This window comes from Oncorhynchus kisutch, linkage group LG27, assembly GCF_002021735.2.
Source record: "Oncorhynchus kisutch isolate 150728-3 linkage group LG27, Okis_V2, whole genome shotgun sequence".
NCBI classification, from domain to species: domain Eukaryota; kingdom Metazoa; phylum Chordata; class Actinopteri; order Salmoniformes; family Salmonidae; genus Oncorhynchus; species Oncorhynchus kisutch.
The window spans coordinates 39625446-39649050 of NC_034200.2; the positions used below are offsets into that span (position 1 = coordinate 39625446).

A 23605-nucleotide genomic window follows, 5' to 3' on the forward strand; every position below is an offset into this window, starting at 1 on the left:
TCTCTCTCTGTCTCTCTCTCTCTCTCTCTCTCTCTCTGTCTCTCTCTCTGTCTCTCTCTCTGTCTCTCTCTCTGTCTCTCTCTCTCTCTTTCTCTCTCTCTGTCTCTCTCTCTCTCTCTCTCTCTCTCTCTCTCTCTCTCTCTGTCTCTCGCTCTCGCTCTCTCTCTCTCTCTGTCTCCTCTCTCTCTCTGTCTCCTCTCTCTCTCTCTGTCTCTCTCGCTCTCGCTCTCTCTCTCCCGGTCATTTCAAGGGGCTTTATTGGCTAGGGAAACATATGTTAACACTACCAAAGCAAGTAATGTCGATAATAAACAAAAGTGAAATAAACAATACAAATGTACAGTAAACATTACAGTCACAGAAGTTACAAAAGAATAAAGACATTTCAAATATTATGTAAATATACAGTGTTGTAACAATGTGCAAATGGCTCAGTACAAAGGGGGAAATAACTAAACATGGTTCACTGGGCGACCATTTTGTGGGCAGTGAGCACATAGCCTGTCTTCTCTTGAGAGCCATGTCTGCCTACGGCGGCCTTTCTCAATAGCAAGGCTATGCTCACTGAGTCTGTACATAGTCAAAGCTTTTCTTAAGTTTGGATCAGTCACAGTGGTCAGGTATTCTGCCAACGTGGACTCTCTGTGTAGGGCCAAATAGCATTCTAGTTTGCTCAGTTTTTTCTGTTAATTCTTTCCAATGTGTCAAATAACTATCTTTTTGTTTTCTCATGATTTGGTTGAGTCTAATTGTGTGTGTGGTTGGGTCCCACTCTCTCTCTCTTTCTCTCGCTCGCTCTTTCTTTCTTTCTCTTTCTCTCTCTCTCTCTCTCTCTCTCTCTCTCTCTCTCTCTCTCTCTTTCTCTCTCTCGCTCTCTCTTTCTCTCTCTCGCTCTTTCTTTCTCTCTCTCTTTCTCTCTCTCTCTCTTTCTCTCGCTCGCTCTCTTTCTTTCTCTCTCTCTCTCTCTCTCTCTCTCTCTCTCTCTCTCTTTCTCTCGCTCGCTCTTTCTCTCTCTCTCTCTCTCTCTCTCTCTTTCTTTCTCTCTCTCTTTCTCTCTCTCCTCTCTCTCTTTCTCTCGCTCGCTCTTTCTTTCTCTCTCTCTCTCTCTCTCGCTCTTCTCTCTCTCTCTCTCTCTCTCTCTTTCTTTCTCTCTCTCTTTCTCTCTCTCTCTCTCTCTCTCTTTCTCTCGCTCGCTCTTTCTTTCTCTCTCTCTCTCTCTCTCTTTCTTTCTCTCTCTCTTTCTCTCTCTCTCTCTCTCTCCTCTCTTTCTCTCTCTCTCTCTCTCTCTCTCGCTCGCTCGCTCTTTCTTTCTCTCTCTCTCTCTCTCTCTATCTTCTCTCTCTGTATCTATCTCTCTCCATCTAGGGACCGTCAGGTCGTCAGGGATTGGCAGGTCTTGGTGGTGCCGATGGTCCTCCCGTGAGTCTTATTACACTTCCTGTTAAAAACAATCAACTTCCTGTTAGGCACAGGACTAGGTGTATCAATTAGTGGAAACTGTTCTCAGAGCAGGCCTGCTGGTTTTGACTAGCAGAAGTGATGTTTGGTAGCAGGCTAGGAGAACATATGCAGAAGGCTAGGAGAATTAGGTTAAGGTTAGGAAAAAGGTTTAGGGTTAGGAGAATTAGGATAAGGTTAGGAAAAGGGTTAGGGTTAGGAGAATTAGGTTAAGGTTAGGAAAAGGGTTAGGGTTAGGAGAATTAGGATAAGGTTAGGAAAAGGGTTAGGGTTAGGAGAATTAGGTTAAGGTTAGGAAAAGGGTTAGGGTTAGGAGAATTAGGTTAAGGTTAGGAAAAGGGTTAGGGTTAGGAGAATTAGGATAAGGTTAGGAAAAGGGTTAGGGTTAGGAGAATTAGGTTAAGGTTAGGAAAAGGGTTAGGGTTAGGAGAATTAGGATAAGGTTAGGAAAGGTTAGGGTTAGGAGAATTAGGTTAAGGTTAGGAAAAGGGTTAGGGTTAGGAGAATTAGGTTAAGGTTAGGAAAAGGGTTAGGGTTAGGAGAATTAGGATAAGGTTAGGAAAAGGGTTAGGGTTAGGAGAATTAGGATAAGGTTAGGAAAAGGGTTAGGGTTAGGAGAATTAGGATAAGGTTAGGAAAAGGGTTAGGGTTAGGAGAATTAGGATAAGGTTAGGGTTAGGAGAATTAGGATAAGGTTAGGAAAAGGGTTAGGGTTAGGAGAATTAGGTTAAGGTTAGGAAAAGGGTTAGGGTTAGGAGAATTAGGATAAGGTTAGGGTTAGGAAAAGGGTTAGGGTTAGGAGAATTAGGATAAGGTTAGGAAAAGGGTTAGGGTTAGGAGAATTAGGTTAAGGTTAGGATAAGGTTAGGGTTAGGAGAATTAGGATAAGGTTAGGAAAAGGGTTAGGGTTAGGAGAATTAGGTTAAGGTTAGGATAAGGTTAGGGTTAGGAGAATTAGGATAAGGTTAGGAAAAGGGTTAGGGTTAGGAGAATTAGGTTAAGGTTAGGATAAGGTTAGGGTTAGCTAAAATTGTCCCTGGCGCGAGTTGAAAATACAGTGTATATATATATGTGTATATGTATTACCAGTATAGTAGATATCATATAGTAAATAATGCCATATCATATAGTTGAAGTAGTACTACAGTAGTAGTTTTACTACAATTTTAGTCTAGTAGTATGTTAATAATGCCATATCATATAGTTGAAGTAGTACTACAGTAGTAGTTTTACTACAATTTTAGTCTAGTAGTATGTTAATAATGCCATATCATATAGTTGAAGTAGTACTACAGTAGTAGTTTTACACCAATTTTAGTCTAGTAGTATGTTAATAATGCCATATCATATAGTTGAAGTAGTACTACAGTAGTAGTTTTACTACAATTTTAGTCTAGTAGTATGTTAATAATGCCATATCATATAGTTGAAGTAGTACTACAGTAGTAGTTTTACACCAATTTTAGTCTAGTAGTATGTTAATAATGCCATATCATATAGTTGAAGTAGTACTACAGTAGTAGTTTTTACACCAATTTTAGTCTAGTAGTATGTTAATAATGCCATATCATATAGTTGAAGTAGTACTACAGTAGTAGTTTTACACCAATTTTAGTCTAGTAGTATGTTAATAATGCCATATCATATAGTTGAAGTAGTACTACAGTAGTAGTTTTACTACAATTTTAGTCTAGTAGTATGTTAATAATGCCATATCATATAGTTGAAGTAGTACTACAGTAGTAGTTTTACTACAATTTTAGTCTAGTAGTATGTTAATAATGCCATATCATATAGTTGAAGTAGTACTACAGTAGTAGTTTTACACCAATTTTAGTCTAGTAGTATGTTAATAATGCCATATCATATAGTTGAAGTAGTACTACAGTAGTAGTTTTACTACAATTTTAGTCTAGTAGTATGTTAATAATGCCATATCATATAGTTGAAGTAGTACTACAGTAGTAGTTTTACTACAATTTTAGTCTAGTAGTATGTTAATAATGCCATATCATATAGTTGAAGTAGTACTACAGTAGTAGTTTTACTACAATTTTAGTCTAGTAGTATGTTAATAATGCCATATCATATAGTTGAAGTAGTACTACAGTAGTAGTTTTACTACAATTTTAGTCTAGTAGTATGTTAATAATGCCATATCATATAGTTATCTGACCCCAATATTTCTTCCAGGGTCACCCAGGGAAGGAGGGTCCTCCAGGACTTAAAGGAGGTGTCGTAAGTCTGATTTCATTTAGTAGATTCATACCTCACCATTCATACCCTATCATTCATACCTCACCATTCATACCTCACCATTCATACCTCACCATTCACACCGTACCATTCATACCTCACCATTCATACCTTACCATTAATATCTTACCATCCCTACCTTACCATTCACACCTCACCATTCATACCTCACCATTCATACCTTACCATTAATACCTTACCATCCCTACCTTACCATTCACACCTCACCATTCATACCTCACCATTCACACCTCACCATTCATACCTCACCATTCATACCTTACCATTAATACCTTACCATCCCTACCTTACCATTCACACCTCACCATTCATACCTTACCATTCATACCTTACCATTCATACCTCACCATTCATACCGTACCATTCATACCTTACCATTCATACCTTACCATTCATACCTTACCATTCCTACCTTACCATTCATACCTTACCATTCATACCTTACCATTCATACCTTACCATTCATACCCTACCATTCATACCCTACCATTCATACCTTACCATTCATACCTTACCATTTATACCCTACCATTCATACCTTACCTGATCTCGATCACCAACTAACCACACTGTTTTTGTCTCGTTTTTTTTCTCGTAGGGTCACCCTGGTCCTCAGGGTTCTATTGGCTACCCTGGCTCACGAGGTGTCAAGGTAACGACCTTCAAGGGTCACACCCGTTGACCTTACCTGATTTATGAATTGATTGATTGGTTAATGAATGAATGTATTGATTGATTGAATTCATAAGTAGTACACAAACACCCACCACAACAATGCAACAGCAGTAGTCAACTCTGCATTGGTAAATGATGTATTCTTGAATCCTCATATTCGTCTTCTGCTTCCTCCGACAGGGTGCCGAGGGTGTCAGAGGTCTGAAAGGTGGTGGCGGAGAAAAGGTGAACAACAACAATATGTCCGCCTCGTATTTTGTGTTAGAGGTAGAAAAGTGGTTCTCAACCGCAGATCTAGGATCAGATTGCCCCAACATCATAATCTTAAACTTAACCATGAGAGGGATGAGATAATAAATAACTGACCCTGAGTCAGTGGTGAAAGGAGAAACTTTTCCTCCTGCTCCACTATCTACAATAGATGTAAATCATTCCATTTTGGTTCAGGCAGATCTAGTGGAAAACCACTTAAATGCCTATTGGCTTGAAAGGCTTCAGCTCATTCATTTGAAGTCTTTGTGCTACATACCTCGAGTCAGATGAACTTGTAGATGCTGTTGTAATGTCTCTGCATGCAGTGTGACTGAAGTTAGAGGTCGTTTTTTTCCGTTTTTTTTTTTGCCAGCCAATGCTAACTAGTGTTAGCGTAACGCCAAAGTCAAACAGGAAACAGTAGCAAATGTGATGTAAAAGTAGATTGATGGGCTGCCGTTGTTATCGCCAGCTGCTCTGGACTTATGAACGTTTTTCAGCTTGTTTATCTGCCTCATTGGTCGATTGAAGGGCTGATGAGCCCAGCTCATTGGTCGATTGAAGGGCTGATGAACCCAGCTCATTGGTCGATTGAAGGGCTGATGAGCCCAGCTCATTGTTCGATTGAAGGGCTGATGAACCCAGCTCATTGGTCGATTGAAGGGCTGATGAACCCAGCTATGTTTAGATGCGGGAGCAGAACGATAAGATTTCCTTTTAAAAACGAAAAACGACCTTTCTATTTTGGGTCTGCTGTTTTCAACGTAATGCCAAAAGAAGGCTTATAATAAAGTTATAAGTGAACAAATGCTTACGTACATGCTGTAGGAGGATATCTTCACTGCTTAGTTGCAGTAAGTGACGACTACAGTAGACCCTAGGTAAGATGGGAAGTGTGAAATAATAGAGCAGGGTTTTCCCGAACTCACCTCTTGAGACCCCTAACACACAGTCAACTAATCATCAAGCTTTGAATCAGCTGTGTAGTGTTAGGGAAAAAAAGAAGAAAAAAAACATGCACCCCCTTGGGGTCCTGAAGACCAAGTTTGGGAAATCCTGTGACAAGAGCCTCTATGTCAACACTGGCAAAATGCATTCTGAGGTCTGACCACCAGATGGCAGTATATCTGAGGTCTGACCACCAGATGGCAGTATATCTCTATATTCAGTGACTGCAATTTCATCATATTACCACTAGATGTCCACATCTATCATTCAAGTTTACTTTGGAAGCAACACAGAAAAGATGTACAGTATATTTAAAACAGGTATTTATGTATGATGTGATACTTTATTTAAAATAGTGTTTTTTAATTTTTTATTTAAAGTGACTCAGAGGACCCTTTGAACTTATCTTGCCCGGTTAAAAGAATATCTAAATATATTGAAGAGTTTCTTCTGTGTTTCAGGGAGAGGACGGGTTTCCAGGTTTCAAGGGTGACATGGGCATCAAGGGAGACAAGGGAGAGCTCGGTGTCCTAGGAGCCAGAGGTGAAGACGGACCTGAGGGACCTAAAGGTCGATCCGGCCCCAACGGAGAGGCAGGTCCCATCGGGTCGGCTGGAGAGAAGGTACTGATACCTCTATGTCACTATCGTCACTATCTTGGTGAGTTTTTACAAGCCAGTCTGCTATTGTAACCCTATTTGTTGTTGTTGTTGTTGTTTAGGGTAAACTTGGTGTCCCCGGGTTACCCGGCTACCCAGGAAGACAAGGACCTAAGGTATGTGATAACAGCACAAAGCTGACTATGGTATCTGTGTGTTCGTTTATCTCTCTGTGTGTTACTGACACTACCAACAATCTCGCTCTATATGTGACTGAAATATATATAAAACACAGGTAAAATCACGTTTTTGACTGCACTGGGCCTTTATGATCAGTTGTATGTGTACGTATCACAGCATGATGTTACAGTGATGTTACAGTGATGTTACAGTGCTCTCCTCCTCTTCCTCCTCCTCTCCTCTACTCCTCTCATCCTCTCCTCTCCTCCTCTCCTCTACTCCTCTCATCCTCTCCTCTACTCCTCTCATCCTCTCCTCTACTCCTCTCCTCTACTCCTCTCATCCTCTCCTCTACTCCTCTCCTCTACTCCTCTCATCATCTCCTCTACTCCTCTTATCCTCTCCTCTCCTCTACTCCTCTCATCCTCTCCTCTACTCCTCTCCTCTACTCCTCTCATCCTCTCCTCTACTCCTCTTATCCTCTCCTCTCCTCTACTCCTCTCATCCTCTCCTCTACTCCTCTTATCCTCTCCTCTCCTCTACTCCTCTCATCCTCTCCTCTACTCCTCTTATCCTCTCCTCTCCTCTACTCCTCTCATCCTCTCCTCTCCTCTACTCCTCTCATCCTCTCCTCTCCTCTACTCCTCTCATCCTCTCCTCTACTCCTCTCATCCTCTCCTCTCCTCTACTCCTCTCATCCTCTCCTCTCCTATACTCCTCTCATCCTCTCCTCTACTCCTCTTATCCTCTCCTCTACTCCTCTCATCCTCTCCTCTACTCCTCTCCTCTAATCCTCTCATCCTCTCCTCTACTCCTCTCCTCTACTCCTCTCATCCTCTCCTCCTCTTCCTCCTCTCATCCTCTACCCCTCTCATCCTCTCCTCTACTCCTCTCATCCTCTACCCCTCTCATCCTCTCCTCTACTCCTCTCATCCTCTACCCCTCTCATCCTCTCCTCTACTCTCCTAATCATTCAGTTTACCAGTAAAGAAAACAGTTAAGCCACAGAGATCCCTTTCACTGTCTCTCTCTCCACGTTCCACTGTTTTTCATGCTGTCTGAAGGAATGGGTTTAGTCTACACATACACAGGCAGACAGATGGACGTACACATTCTGTATGAGAGAGCATACACAGGCAGACAGATGGACGTACACATTCTGTATGAGAGAGCATACACAGGCAGACAGATGGACGTACACATTCTGTATGAGAGAGCATACACAGGTAGACAGATGGACGTACACATTCTGTATGAGAGAGCATACACAGGCAGACAGATGGACGTACACATTCTGTATGAGAGAGCATACACAGGCAGACAGATGGACGTACACATTCTGTATGAGAGAGCATACACAGGCAGACAGATGGACGTACACATTCTGTATGAGAGAGCATACACAGGCAGACAGATGGACGTACACATTCTGTATGAGAGAGCATACACAGGTAGACAGATGGACGTACACATTCTGTATGAGAGAGCATACACAGGTAGACAGATGGACGTACACATTCTGTATGAGAGAGCATACGTAAACACTTCTGCCATTTCCAGTAGACACTTTGCTTTGTGTGCAATGAAGCACATCAACTCTAACGTTGTTTCTTACTTTGTCTGTATTGTCAATGCTTCTTGAAGGGAAGCTACGTTGGTAAGCTCCTCTGGATTCCTTCTTCGGCTCATCCCCCCCCCCACCCCTCTCCCCTGTAACTATTCCCCCACGGACGCTGCTGTAAATGACAATGTTGTAAAAGTCAACTTACGTGGGGATACGTTAACTTAGAGAACAAAGGGTTAAATAAATACAAATGAAATAATGATGCATCCAACATGGTAATTGTCATATGGCACATAGAGCCTTTAACTTCACCATCTATTTGACTGGCATTACCATCAGTAGTTAAATGTCTGATGTGTATCAGGACACAGACCCTAACCTTAACCACACTGCTAGCCTTATGCCTAACCTTAACCACACTGCTAGCCTTATGCCTCACCCTAACCCTAACCACACTGCTAGCCTTATGCCTAACCCTAACCACACTGCTAGCCTTATGCCTCACCCTAACCCTAACCACACTGCTAGCCTTATGCCTCACCCTAACCCTAACCACACTGCTAGCCTTATGCCTAACCGTACCCACACTGCTAGCCTTATGCCTCACCCTAACCTTAACCACACTGCTAGCCTTATGCCTCACCCTAACCCTAACCACACTGCTAGCCTTATGCCTAACCTTAACCACACTGCTAGCCTTATGCCTCACCCTAACCCTAACCACACTGCTAGCCTTATGCCTAACCCTAACCACACTGCTAGCCTTATGCCTAACCCTAACCACACTGCTAGCCTTAACCACACTGCTAGCCTTAACCACACTGCTAGCCTTATGCCTCACCCTAACCCTAACCACACTGCTAGCCTTATGCCTAACCCTAACCACACTGCTAGCCTTAACCACGCTGCTAGCCTTAACCACACTGCTAGCCTTATGCCTAACCCTAACCACACTGCTAGCCTTATGCCTAACCCTAACCACACTGCTAGCCTTAACCACACTGCTAGCCTTAACCACACTGCTAGCCTTAACCACACTGCTAGCCTTATGCCTCACCCTAACCCTAACCACACTGCTAGCCTTATGCCTCACCCTAACCTTAACCACACTGCTAGCCTTAACCACACTGCTAGCCTTAACCACACTGCTGGCCTTAACCACACTGCTAGCCTTATGCCTCACCCTAACCCTAACCACACTGCTAGCCTTATGCCTCACCCTAACCTTAACCACACTGCTAGCCTTAACCACACTGCTAGTGTTAGTAATAAGAAATAGCATTTCTCTACACTAGCCTTAACCACACTGCTAGCCTTAACCACACTGCTAGCCTTATGCCTCACCCTAACCCTAACCACACTGCTAGCCTTATGCTTCACCCTAACCTTAACCACACTGCTAGCCTTAACCACACTGCTAGCCTTAACCACACTGCTAGCCTTAACCACACTGCTAGCCTTATGCCTCACTGCTAGCCTTATGCCTCACCCTAACCCTAACCTTAACCACACTGCTAGCCTTATGCCTCACCCTAACCCTAACCCTAACCCTAACCCTAACCTTAACCACACTGCTAGCCTTATGCCTCACCCTAACCTTAACCACACTGCTAGCCTTATGCCTAACCCTAACCTTAACCACACTGCTAGCCTTATGCCTAACCCTAACCTTAACCACACTGCTAGCCTTATGCCTAACCCTAACCCTAACCTTAACCACACTGCTAGCCTTATGCCTCACCCTAACCTTAACCACACTGCTAGCCTTATGCCTCACCCTAACCTTAACCTTAACCACACTGCTAGCCTTATGCCTCACCCTAACCCTAACCACACTGCTAGCCTTATGCCTCACCCTAACCTTAACCACACTGCTAGCCTTATGCAACACCCTAACCCTAACCCTAACCTTAACCACACTGCTAGCCTTATGCCTCACCCTAACCTTAACCACACTGCTAGCCTTATGCCTCACCCTAACCCTAACCTTAACCACACTGCTAGCCTTATGCCTCACCCTAACCCTAACCTTAACCACACTGCTAGCCTTATGCCTCACCCTAACCTTAACCACACTGCTAGCCTTATGCAACACCCTAACCCTAACCCTAACCTTAACCACACTGCTAGCCTTATGCCTCACCCTAACCTTAACCACACTACTAGCCTTATGCCTCACCCTAACCTTAACCACACTGCTAGCCTTATGCCTCACCCTAACCCTAACCTTAACCACACTGCTAGCCTTATGCCTCACCCTAACCTTAACCACACTGCTAGCCTTATGCCTCACCCTAACCTTAACCACACTGTTAGCCTTATGCCTAACCCTAACCTTAACCACACTGCTAGCCTTATGCCTCACCCTAACCCTAACCTTAACCACACTGCTAGCCTTATGCCTCACCCTAACCTTAACCACACTGCTAGCCTTATGCCTAACCCTAACCTTAACCACACTGCTAGCCTTATGCCTAACCCTAACCACAATGCTAGCCTTATGCCTAACCCTAACCTTAACCACACTGCTAGCCTTATGCCTCACCCTAACCCTAACCTTAACCACACTGCTAGCCTTATGCCTCACCCTAACCCTAACCTTAACCACACTGCTAACCTTATGCCTAACCCTAACCTTAACCACACTGCTAACCTTATGCCTAACCCTGACCTTATGCCTAACCCTAACCTTATGCCTAACCCTAACCTTAACCACAATGTTAGCCTTATGCCTAACCCTAACCTTAACCACACTGTTAGCCTTATGCCTCACCCTAACCCTAACCTTAACGACACTGCTAACCTTATGCCTAACCCTAACCTTATGCCTAACCCTAACCTTATGCCTAACCCTAACCTTAACCACAATGTTAGCCTTATGCCTAACCCTAACCTTAACCACAATGTTAGCCTTATGCCTAACCCTAACCCTAACCACACTGCTAGCCTTATGCCTAGCCCTAACCACACTGCTAGCCTTATGCCTAACCCTAACCACACTGCTAGCCTTATGCCTAACCCTAACCCTAACCACACTGCTAGCCTTATGCCTAACCCTAACCCTAACCACACTGCTAGCCTTATGCCTAACCCTAACCCTAACCACACTGCTAACCTTATGCCTAACCCTAACCTTAACCACACTGTTAGCCTTATGCCTACCCCTAACCTTATGCCTAACCCTAACCTTATGCCTAACCCTAACCTTAACCACACTGTTAGCCTTATGCCTAACCCTAGCCTTAACCACACTGCTAACCTTAAATTAAGACCAAAACCTGAATTTTTTTTTCATGCGAATGTTGACTTTGTGGTTGTGGTAACTAGTGAAAACCCTTATGTCGTTTTTCTCTGGGTGCTAACAAGCTAACATCTCATGTGTTGAGCCTTGAAGTGCAAAGCCCTTTTACCATGATTCCCATGTGCCCCTTTATGTTGTTCATCAATAATGACAAACCTCATGACATTGAGATCTTCTGAGGATGGTAGCTGACTCTATAACCACTCCTACTGAGGATGGTAGATGACTCTATAGCCACTCCTACTGACTCTATAGCCACTCCTACTGAGGATGGTAGCTGACTCTATGACCACTCCTACTGAGGATGGTAGCTGACTCTATAGCCACTCCTACTGACTCTATAGCCACTCCTACTGACTCTATAGCCACTCCTACTGACTCTATAGCCACTCCTACTGACTCTATAGCCACTCCTACTGAGGATGGTATCTGACTCTATAACCACTCCTACTGAGGATGGTAGCTGACTCTATAACCACTCCTACTGAGGATGGTAGCTGACTCTATAGCCACTCCTACTGAGGATGGTAGCTGACTCTATAGCCACTCCTACTGAGGATGGTATCTGACTCTATAGCCACTCCTACTGACTCTATAGCCACTCCTACTGACTTTATAGCCACTCCTACTGACTCTATAGCCACTCCTACTGACTCTATAGCCACTCCTACTGAGGATGGTATCTGACTCTATAGCCACTCCTACTGAGGATGGTAGCTGACTCTATAGCCACTCCTACTGACTCTATAGCCACTCCTACTGAGGATGGTAGCTGACTCTATAACCACTCCTACTGACTCTATAGCCACTCCTACTGACTCTATAGCCACTCCTACTGACTCTATAGCCACTCCTACTGACTCTATAGCCACTCATATCTGTCATATCTTTAATCTGAGTCTAGAGGAAAGTCTTTGTCCTCAGGCCTGGAGGGAAGCCAAAGTCATTCTGCTACCCAAGAGTGGTAAAGCAGCCTTTACTGGTTCCAACAGCAGACCTATCAGCTTGCTGCCAGCTCTTAACTAAATTGTGTTTCACCAAATACAATGCTATTTCTCTGTGAACAAATTAACAACAGACTTTCAGCATTCTTATAGAGAAGGGCACTCAACATGTACTGGACTGAGACAAATGACTGATGATTGATTGATAATAAGAATATTGTACAGCCTTTGATATTACTGACCATAACCTGTTGTTGAAACAACATATTTCTAACTGCTTTTCAACCTTCGGCCATATCGTGGATTCAGAGCCGTCTATCTAATAGAACTCAGAGGGTTTTCATGTAAAGTGTGGTGTACTGCAGGGCAGCTCTCTAGGCCCTCTACTCTTTTCTAATTTTACCAATGACCTGACAACTGGCATTAAACAAAGCATGTGTGTCCAAGTATGCTGATGATTCAACCATATACGCATCAGCAAACACAGCTAATGAAGTCACTGAAACCCTTAACAAAGAGTTGGAGACAGTTTTGGCATGGGTGGCCAATAAACTGAACATCTCTAAAAGTAAGAGCGTTATATTTGGTACAACATATTCCCTAAACTCTAGACCTCTGCTGAATCTGGTAATGAATGGTGTGGCTGTTGAACAAGTTGAAGAGACTAAATAACTTGTTGTTACCGTAGATTATAGACTGTCATTGTCAAAACATATAGATTCAATGGTTGTAAAGATGGGGAGAGGTCTGTCTGTAATTTTTTTTTATGTTTTGAATCCACACTCCAAAAAGCAAGTCCTGCCTCTAGTTTTGTCTTACCTTGATTATTGTCTAGTTTTGTGGTCGAGTGCTGCTTGGAAATACCTAGTTAAGCTGCAGCTGGTCCAGAACAGAGCGGCACATCTTGATCTTAATTGTAATCAGAGGGCTAATATTAGTACTACGCAGGCCAATGTCTCTTGACTAAGAGTTGAGGAGAGACTGACTGCATCACTTCTTCTTTTTATAAGAAATGTTAATGTGTTGATAATTCCAAATGGTTTGCTTACACACAGCTCTGACCAACACACTTATCACACCCGACATGCCACCAGGGGTCTTTTCACAGTCCCCAGGTCCAGAACAAATTCAAGGAAACATATAGTATTATACAGAGCCAGGAGCCATCTCATGTAGAGTAAGGGAACAGCAAACCTGGTTTCAAACAATAGATAAAGTAACATCACGGAACAACGCCTCTCCCCCATGTGACCTACTTGTTGTGGTGTGTATGTACTGACATGTGACCTACATGTGGTGTGTATGTACTGACATGTGACCTACTTGTTGTGGTGTGTATGTACTGACATGTGACCTACTTGTTGTGGTGTGTATGTACTGACATGTGACCTACTTGTTGTGGTGTGTATGTACTGACATGTGACCTACTTGTTGTAGTGGTGTGTACTGACATCTGACCTACTGGTTGTGGTGTGTATGTACTGACATGTGACCTACTGGTTGTGGTGTGTATGTACTGACATGTGACCTACATGTGGTGTGTATGTACTGACATGTGACCTACTGGTTGTGGTGTGTATGTACTGACATGTGACCTACTTGTTGTGGTGTGTATGTACTGACATGTGACCTACATGTGGTGTGTATGTACTGACATGTGACCTACTTGTTGTGGTGTGTATGTACTGACATGTGACCTACATGTGGTGTGTATGTACTGACATGTGACCTACTTGTTGTGGTGTGTATGTACTGACATGTGACCTACATGTGGTGTGTATGTACTGACATGTATGTGTAACACTACATGTTAATGTTTTATAATGTATGTCAAAAGTATTTTCTCTGTAATGTCTTCTTCGTTATTTGTAGGACCCCAGTAAGACTAGCTGTTACCATTTGCGTCGGCTAAAGAGGATCCTAATAAATCAAATATTCTCTCTTGGGACTTGGATAGAAAGGGCAGAGCCTACAGGAGAGCATCTCTTCTCATCAGCTCTTCAACTCTCTAACAATCTCTCTGTCCGTTTCACAGGGTTCCAGTGGCTTCCCTGGATTCCCAGGCTCCAACGGAGAGAAAGGAGGAAGGGTGAGGCTCTTTACATCACTACATCACTTAATACCTTCTTTTCAATTATTATTATCCCCTTTTCATCACTACAACTCCCCAACGAGCTCGGGAGAGGCAAAGGTCAAGTCATGCGTCCTCCGAAACATTTCTTAACACCCGCCGGCTAAACCTGGAAGCCAGCCGCACCAATGTGTCAGAGGAAACACCATTCAACTGACAACCGAACCCGCCACAAGGAGTCGTTAGAGGGCGAAGAGCCAAGACTGCTGAGCCACTCAGTGTATTAGACCGCTGAGCCACTCAGTGTCTTAGACCGCTGAGTCACTCAGTGTCTTAGACCACTGAGTCACTCAGTGTCTTAGACCGCTGAGTCACTCAGTGTCTTAGACCGCTGAGCCACTCAGTGTCTTAGACCGCTGAGCCACTCAGTGTCTTAGACCGCTGAGCCACTCAGTGTATTAGACCGCTGAGTCACTCTGTGTATTAGACCGCTGAGCCACTCAATGTCTTAGACCACTGAGCCAAAGTAAAGTAAACTAGGACAGTAGAGACAATAACTACTGTCAAAATGGAGGGTGAGATGGGGAAGTTGAGGGGTGGAGGTTGAGGTAGGAGAGTGGGGGGATGGAGGGTGAGGCTGTGAAGGGGATGGGTGGAGGGTGAGGCTGGGAAGGGGAGGGGTGGAGGGTGAGGCTGGGAAGGGGAGGGGTGGAGGGTGAGATGGTGAAGGCGATGGGTGGAGGGTGAGGTAGGAAAGTGGGGGGATGGAGGGTGAGGCTGGGAAGGGGATGGGTGGAGGGTGAGAATGGGAAGGGGAGGGGTGGGGGGTGAGGCTGGGAAGGGGAGGGGTGGAGGGTGAGATGGTGAAGGGGATGGGTGGAGGGTGAGGCTGGGAAGGGGAGGGGTGGAGGGTAAGGTAGGAAAGTGGGGGGATGGAGGGTGAGGCTGGGAAGGGGATGGGTAGAGGGTGAGGCTGGGAAGGGGAGGGGTGGGGTGGAGGGTGAGGCTGGGAAGGGGAGGGGTGGAGGGTGAGGCTGGGAAGGGGAGGGGTGGAGGGTGAGGCTGGGAAGGGGAGGGGAGGGGAGGGGTGGAGGGTGAGGCTGGGAAGGGGATGGGTGGAGGGTGAGGGAGGAAAGTGGGGGGATGGAGGGTGAGGCTGGGAAGGGGAGGGGTGGAGGGTGAGATGGGGAACTGGAGGGGGATGGAGGAGAGAGAGGCATTGGAGGAAGTAAGAGAGGGAAAGAGAAATGCTGAAACAAGCTCCTTCCCTCTCAAAAAGACAGTGAAGAGTGAAGAGTGGACATCCTAGCTTGTGTCCCAATTAGCACCCTATTCCCTATATAGGGCACTACATTTGAGTGTGCTACAGTATGGTAGTGTACTACATGGGGAATAGGGTGCCATTTGGGACATTTGCACCCTAGACACCTTCGGAGCCAATATCGTCAGAGTTGACAGGCAGGTCAGGCTGTCAAGTGCCTCTGAGTAATGTGGGTATCTCCTCACAACTTGCTCTGATTTGATTCTTTATTTCTCTGAAAGGTGTAGCTCTGACTCAGACTCTAAACCCACAGAGCAGCGGAGGAGTCTTGTCTTCTCTGAGCTGTAGAATGTTTGAAAGACTTTTAAGACTTTCTTCGAGATCTAAACTTCATCTGTGTGAATAGATTAATCTATAATTACTGTTTGCAAAAAGGTTTTCTGTCAATATATTTAACTATAGAATGATGCAGTTTTCTTTCTTTGTCAGTATAACAGTAGAATGTTTATGCTTTCAACCCTTGGTCTCATGAATAAATAAAATGCTTGTGTGGTTGTGTATTGCAGGGTATCGCTGGTAAATCCGGACCCAGGGGACAACGTGGCCCAACGGTATGAACTTGGAAACTCATCAGTCGGTCCGCAGTCTATTCTCTCTCTCTAACACAACACCATCTCTGAGTTGCTAGATGATGATTGGTCTTCTCTGTGTTCCTGTAATCTAGGGTCCCCGTGGTGGAAGAGGTGCCAGGGGACCAACTGGAAAGCCAGGTGCTAAGGTCAGTCTCTAACTCAAGTATCATATTTTAATCATCCATTTTTTTTAAACTGGCCTTAAAACCCACTTCTACAGACTGTCCTTCTCGTAGTCCTCCTAGTCCCAATTGAAGTTGTATTTTAGAACCTAGCACAATACTGCTATTTTACCTGATTCTAAAGGTATCTTTTTGAATTGTATTTTTTTTAGATAACTGTAATGAAAAGTACAAGTGAAATGTATTATAATTTTGTTATTATTATGATCATTATGATTATTATTATTGCAATTTGTTAAATATTTTTATTATTATTATTATTTATATTTTTTATTGTTATTGTTATTATTATTACTATTGTTGTTATTATTATTACTAGTGTTGTTATTATTATTACTATTGTTGTTATTATTATTACTATTGTTGTTATTATTATTACTATTGTTGTTATTATTATTACTAGTGTTGTTATTATTATTACTATTGTTGTTATTATTATTACTATTGTTGTTATTATTATTGCTATTGTTGTTATTATTATTACTATTGTTGTTATTATTATTACTATTGTTGTTATTATTATTACTATTGTTGTTATTATTATTACTATTGTTGTTATTATTATTACTAGTGTTGTTATTATTATTACTATTGTTGTTATTATTATTACTATTGTTGTTATTATTATTACTATTGTTGTTATTATTGTTACTATTGTTGTTATTATTATTACTATTGTTGTTATTATTATTACTATTGTTGTTATTATTATTACTATTGTTGTTATTATTATTACTATTGTTGTTATTATTATTACTATTGTTGTTATTATTATTACTATTGTTGTTATTATTATTACTATTGTTGTTATTATTATTACTATTGTTGTTATTATTATTACTATTGTTGTTGTTATTATTACTATTGTTATTATTATTATTATTGTTATTATTATTATTACTATTGTTATTATTATTGTTATTATCTCTTTAGTTTACACACAGAATGTATTTTCCATATCACCTGTTGTCACTATACATAATACAGTACAATGTCAATGACTCTGACCTCTGACAGTCTCTGTCTGTAGTGTGTTCATTACTAACCTTCACAGACTGCCTCTGTATCTGACTGCCTCTGTATCTGACTGCCTCTGTATCAGACTGTCTCTGTATCAGACTGTCTCTGTATCAGACTGTCTCTGTATCTGACCGTCTCTGACTGTCTCTGTATCTGACTGTCTCTGTATCTGACTGTCTCTGTATCTGACTGTCTCTGACTGTCTCTGTATCTGACTGTCTCTGTATCTGACTGTCTCTGACTGTCTCTCTGTATTTGACTGTCTCTCTATCTGACTGTCTCTCTATCTGACCCTCTCAGTATCAGACCCTCTCAGTATCAGACCCTCTCAGTGTCTGACTGTCTCTGTATCAGACTGCCTCTGTATATGACTGTCTCTGTATCAGACTGTCTCTGTATCTGACTATGTCTCTGTATCTGACTATGTCTCTGTATCTGACTGCCTCTGAATCAGACTGTCTCTGTATCAGACTGTCTCTGTATCTGACTGTCTCTGTATCTGACTGTCTCTGACTGTCTCTGTATCTGACTGTCTCTGTATCTGACTGTCTCTGTATCAGACTGCCTCTGTATATGACTGTCTCTGTATCTGACTGTCTCTGTATCTGACTATGTCTCTGTATCAGACTGTCTCTGTATCAGACTGTCTCTGTATCTGACTGTCTCTGACTGTCTCTGTATCTGACTGTCTCTGTATCTGACTGTCTCTGTATCTGACTGTCTCCGTATCTGACTGTCTCTGACTGTCTCTGACTGTCTCTGTCTCTGACTGTCTCTCTGTATTTGACTGTCTCTCTATCTGACCCTCTCAGTATCAGACCCTCTCAGTATCAGACCCTCTCAGTATCAGACCCTCTCTGTATATGACTGTCTCTGTATCTGACTGTCTCTGTATCTGACTGTCTGTATCAGACTGTCTCTGTATCAGACTGTCTCTGTATCAGACTGCCTCTGTATCAGACTGCCTCTGTATCAGACTGTCTCTGTATCTGACTGTCTCTGTATCTGACTGTCTCTGTATCTGACTGTATCTGACTGTCTCTGTCTCTGACTGTCTCTCTGTATTTGACTGTCTCGCTATCTGACCCTCTCAGTATCAGACCCTCTCAGTATCAGACCCTCTCAGTATCAGACTGTCTCTGTATCAGACTGTCTCTGTATCTGACTATGTCTCTGTATCTGACTATGTCTCTGTATCCGACTCTCTCTGACTGTCTCTGTATCTGACTGTCTCCACAGGGAACATCAGGTAATGACGGGCCTCCAGGTGGACCAGGAGAGAGAGTGAGTTCTAGTCTGTGTTTTTCCAGTCAATCCTTATAATAAAAGGGCATTGTCTTTGACCAACTTCCTTATGAGATACAAATCACTGAGATGTTTTTGATTTGTTTGTGAAAGAGCCCAATGGGGAGTCACATGTGATGAGGGTTGAGGTTTTCTAATGTTCATATTTTCTTCTTTTATCTCAGGGACCTCAAGGACCCCAGGGGCCAGCTGGCTTCCCAGGACCTAAGGGCCCTAACGTAAGTACCCTTCCCAAGACCTAAGTGCCCTAACGTAAGTACCCTTCCCAAGACCTAAGGGCCCTAACGTAAGTACCCTTCCCAAGACCTAAGGGCCCTAACGTAAGTACCCTTCCCAGGACCTAAGGGCCCTAACGTAAGTACCCTTCCCAGGACCTAAGGGCCCTAATGTAAGTACCCTTCCCAGAACCTAAGGATCTTAACATTAGTACCCTTCCCAAGACGTAAGGATCTTAACATTAGTACCCTTCCCAGGACCTAAGGGCCCTAATGTAAGTACCCTTCCCAGAACCTAAGGATCTTAACATTAGTACCCTTCCCAGGACCTAAGGGCCCCAACGTAAGTACCCTTCCCAGAACCTAAGGATCTTAACATTAGTACCCTTCCCATAACCTAAGGATCTTAACATTAGTACCCTTCCCAGAACCTAAGGATCTTAACATTAGTACCCTTCCCAAGACCTAAGGATCTTAACATTAGTACCCTTCCCAAGACCTAAGGGCCCTAACATTAGTACCCTTCCCAGAACCTAAGGATCTTAACATTAGTACCCTTCCCAGAACCTAAGGGCCCTAACATTAGTACCCTTCCCAAGACCTAAGGATCTTAACATTAGTACCCTTCCCAAGACCTAAGGATCTTAACATTAGTACCCTTCCCAGGACCTAAGGATCTTAACATTAGTACCCTTCCCAAGACCTAAGGATCTTAACATTAGTACCCTTCCCAGGACCTAAGGATCTTAACATTAGTACCCTTCCCAGGACCTAAGGATCTTAACATTAGTACCCTCCCCTCTACTTTAAAATTGTTGATGGTACAAAGTAAAATAGTTCATGGTTATCGTCTACTTCAACCATGTGGTCCCTACTAACTGAACCTGTCCATCTCATCTCCCTCAGGGCCCCCCTGGTAAAGACTTCAACCATGTGGTCCCTACTAACTGAACCTGTCCATCTCATCTCCCTCAGGGCCCCCCTGGTAAAGACTTCAACCATGTGGTCCCTACTAACTGAACCTGTCCATCTCATCTCCCTCAGGGCCCCCCTGGTAAAGACTTCAACCATGTGGTCCCTACTAACTGAACCTGTCCATCTCATCTCCCTCAGGGCCCCCCTGGTAAAGACTTCAACCATGTGGTCCCTACTAACTGAACCTGTCCATCCCATCTCCCTCAGGGCCCCCCTGGTAAAGACTTCAACCATGTGGTCCCTACTAACTGAACCTGTCCATCTCATCTCCCTCAGGGCCCCCCTGGTAAAGACTTCAACCATGTGGTCCCTACTAACTGAACCTGTCCATCCCATCTCCCTCAGGGCCCCCCTGGTAAAGACTTCAACCATGTGGTCCCTACTAACTGAACCTGTCCATCTCATCTCCCTCAGGGCCCCCCTGGTAAAGACTTCAACCATGTGGTCCCTACTAACTGAACCTGTCCATCCCATCTCCCTCAGGGCCCCCCTGGTAAAGACTTCAACCATGTGGTCCCTACTAACTGAACCTGTCCATCTCATCTCCCTCAGGGCCCCCCTGGTAAAGACTTCAACCATGTGGTCCCTACTAACTGAACCTGTCCATCTCATCTCCCTCAGGGCCCCCCTGGTAAAGACTTCAACCATGTGGTCCGTACTAACTGAACCTGTCCATCTCATCTCCCTCAGGGCCCCCCTGGTAAAGACTTCAACCATGTGGTCCCTACTAACTGAACCTGTCCATCTCAACTCCCTCAGGGCCCCCCTGGTAAAGACTTCAACCATGTGGTCCCTACTAACTGAACCTGTCCATCTCATCTCCCTCAGGGCCCCCCTGGTAAAGACTTCAACCATGTGGTCCCTACTAACTGAACCTGTCCATCCCATCTCCCTCAGGGCCCCCCTGGTAAAGACTTCAACCATGTGGTCCCTACTAACTGAACCTGTCCATCTCATCTCCCTCAGGGCCCCCCTGGTAAAGACTTCAACCATGTGGTCCCTACTAACTGAACCTGTCCATCTCATCTCCCTCAGGGCCCCCCTGGTAAAGACTTCAACCATGTGGTCCCTACTAACTGAACCTGTCCATCTCATCTCCCTCAGGGCCCCCCTGGTAAAGACTTCAACCATGTGGTCCGTACTAACTGAACCTGTCCATCTCATCTCCCTCAGGGCCCCCCTGGTAAAGACTTCAACCATGTGGTCCGTACTAACTGAACCTGTCCATCTCATCTCCCTCAGGTTCCCCCTGGTAAAGACTTCAACCATGTGGTCCCTACTAACTGAACCTGTCCATCTCATCTCCCTCAGGGCCCCCCTGGTAAAGACTTCAACCATGTGGTCCGTACTAACTGAACCTGTCCATCTCATCTCCCTCAGGGCCCCCCTGGTAAAGACTTCAACCATGTGGTCCCTACTAATTGAACCTGTCCATCTCATCTCCCTCAGGGGCCCCCTGGTAAAGACGGACTGCCTGGTCACCCTGGACAGAGAGGAGAGACAGGTTTCCAGGGAAAGACTGGCCCACCTGGGCCTGGAGGTGTTGTAGGACCTCAGGTAAGGTTCAAACATGGCCGCTAATAAGCATAAACATGAAACGGGGGTCTTCTGTAGCATTTGGTAGAGAATGTTGCTTACAATGCCAAGATAGTGGGTTCAATTCCTGGGACCACCCACACGTACAAAATATATGAACACATAAGTCGCTTTGAATAAAAGCTTCTGGTAAATTATAAAAATATATATCTTTGAATCATTGTTCTGCAATATATATATATTTTTATTTATCTGTGATTTTACCAGGTACGTTGACTGAGAACACGTTCTCATTTACAGCAACGACCTGGGGAATAGTTACAGGGGAGAGGAGGAATGATTAGACAACGACCTGGGGAATAGTTACAGGGGAGAGGAGGAATGATTAGACAACGACCTGGGGAATAGTTACAGGGGAGAGGAGGAATGATTAGACAACGACCTGGGGAATAGTTACAGGGGAGAGGAGGAATGATTAGACAACGACCTGGGGAATAGTTACAGGGGAGAGGAGGAATGATTAGACAACGACCTGGGGAATAGTTACAGGGGAGAGGAGGAATGATTAGACAACGACCTGGGGAATAGTTACAGGGGAGAGGAGGAATGATTAGACAACGACCTGGGGAATAGTTACAGGGGAGAGGAGGAATGATTAGACAACGACCTGGGGAATAGTTACAGGGGAGAGGAGGAATGATTAGACAGCGACCTGGGGAATAGTTACAGGGGAGAGGAGGAATGATTAGACAACGACCTGGGGAATAGTTACAGGGGAGAGGAGGAATGATTAGACAACGACCTGGGGAATAGTTACAGGGGAGAGGAGGAATGATTAGACAGCGACCTGGGGAATAGTTACAGGGGAGAGGAGGAATGATTAGACAACGACCTGGGGAATAGTTACAGGGGAGAGGAGGAATGATTAGACAACGACCTGGGGAATAGTTACAGGGGAGAGGAGGAATGATTAGACAATAACCTGGGGAATAGTTACAGGGGAGAGGAGGAATGATTAGACAACGACCTGGGGAATAGTTACAGGGGAGAGGAGGAATGATTAGACAACGACCTGGGGAATAGTTACAGGGGAGAGGAGGAATGATTAGACAATAACCTGGGGAATAGTTACAGGGGAGAGGAGGAATGATTAGACAATAACCTGGGGAATAGTTACAGGGGAGAGGAGGGGGATGAATGAGACAATTGTAAACTGGGGGATTATTTGTTTAAACTATAGAAATATTTTCTGTGCTAGATCTAAAGGATAATGTTTGGTTTATGAATGTTGATTTATTTTCTAAATCTAGGAACAATATTAGCCTTGGAACATTTAATAAAAACACTATAAAACAAAACAAAAATATGTTTAGAGATTTATATGGCATATTAGAATTAAACTATCAAGGCCTTTAAACACTTGTTGGACAATGATTGTAAAAATGAAATGAATTTTATGGTGTCTGACATAAATCCAGTTAGATGAAATTTTACGATTCCTTTACATACTTCAAGATTGTCCCGTCTTTCAACAATCCCTGCGGGTTTGACCAAACCGCTGGTGTTTTGTCTGTCTGTTAGGGACCAACGGGAGAGACCGGCGGCATCGGAGAGAGAGGACACCCTGGTTCCCCTGGACCCCCCGGAGAGCAAGGTTTACCTGGATCTGCTGGGAAAGAAGGAGGAAAGGTAAACAAACTCCCCTATGACTCGACAATGGTTTCACCCGGCCAAGCACAAGACCAGGGCAAGAACATACCATTCGTAGTAAATGGGCTTTGTCTGTCTATTCAAATGCCAGAACAAGAACAATCAACAACGTTTACTGTCGTCATGGAAACCTAATAGCACTTACAGGTATCTGACAGATGACCCCAATTGACTAAATATTGAGAATCCATCTTTTTTGAGAGAAAAAAGCAACAGGTTATTTTCCAAGAACCTCTTTTCAAATGACTTCTAAAATGTACTTGAAGACGATGATTATTAGATTGACATTCAAAGTGTGAATATGGAGTAGGTGGCACAGACTCTTAGGATAAGAGAGAGAGAGAGGGAGAGAGAAGAGAGAGAGGGAGAGAGAGAGGGAGTGAGAGAGAGAGAGAGAGAAGAGAGAGAGAATTAGAGAGAATGAGAGAGGGAGAGTGAGAGAGAGAGGGAGAGAGAGAGAGAGAGGGAGAGAGAGAGAGAGAGAGGAGAGAGAGAGAATT

The 23605-nt window shown here is 43.9% G+C and overlaps 1 protein-coding gene across 1 annotated transcript in view; it reads left to right on the forward strand.

Moving 5' to 3' along the window:
• LOC109871856 (collagen alpha-1(XI) chain-like) overlaps nucleotides 1–23605 on the forward strand; it is a 120482-nt gene that overhangs the window by 37547 nt on the left and 59330 nt on the right. Inside the window, 13 exon segments of the mRNA XM_031806762.1 lie at nucleotides 1366–1419; nucleotides 3652–3696; nucleotides 4334–4387; nucleotides 4591–4635; nucleotides 6072–6233; nucleotides 6332–6385; nucleotides 14234–14287; nucleotides 16097–16141; nucleotides 16255–16308; nucleotides 18604–18648; nucleotides 18834–18887; nucleotides 21309–21416; nucleotides 22977–23084. Of these exon segments, the coding sequence (XP_031662622.1) occupies nucleotides 1366–1419; nucleotides 3652–3696; nucleotides 4334–4387; nucleotides 4591–4635; nucleotides 6072–6233; nucleotides 6332–6385; nucleotides 14234–14287; nucleotides 16097–16141; nucleotides 16255–16308; nucleotides 18604–18648; nucleotides 18834–18887; nucleotides 21309–21416; nucleotides 22977–23084 (882 nt within the window).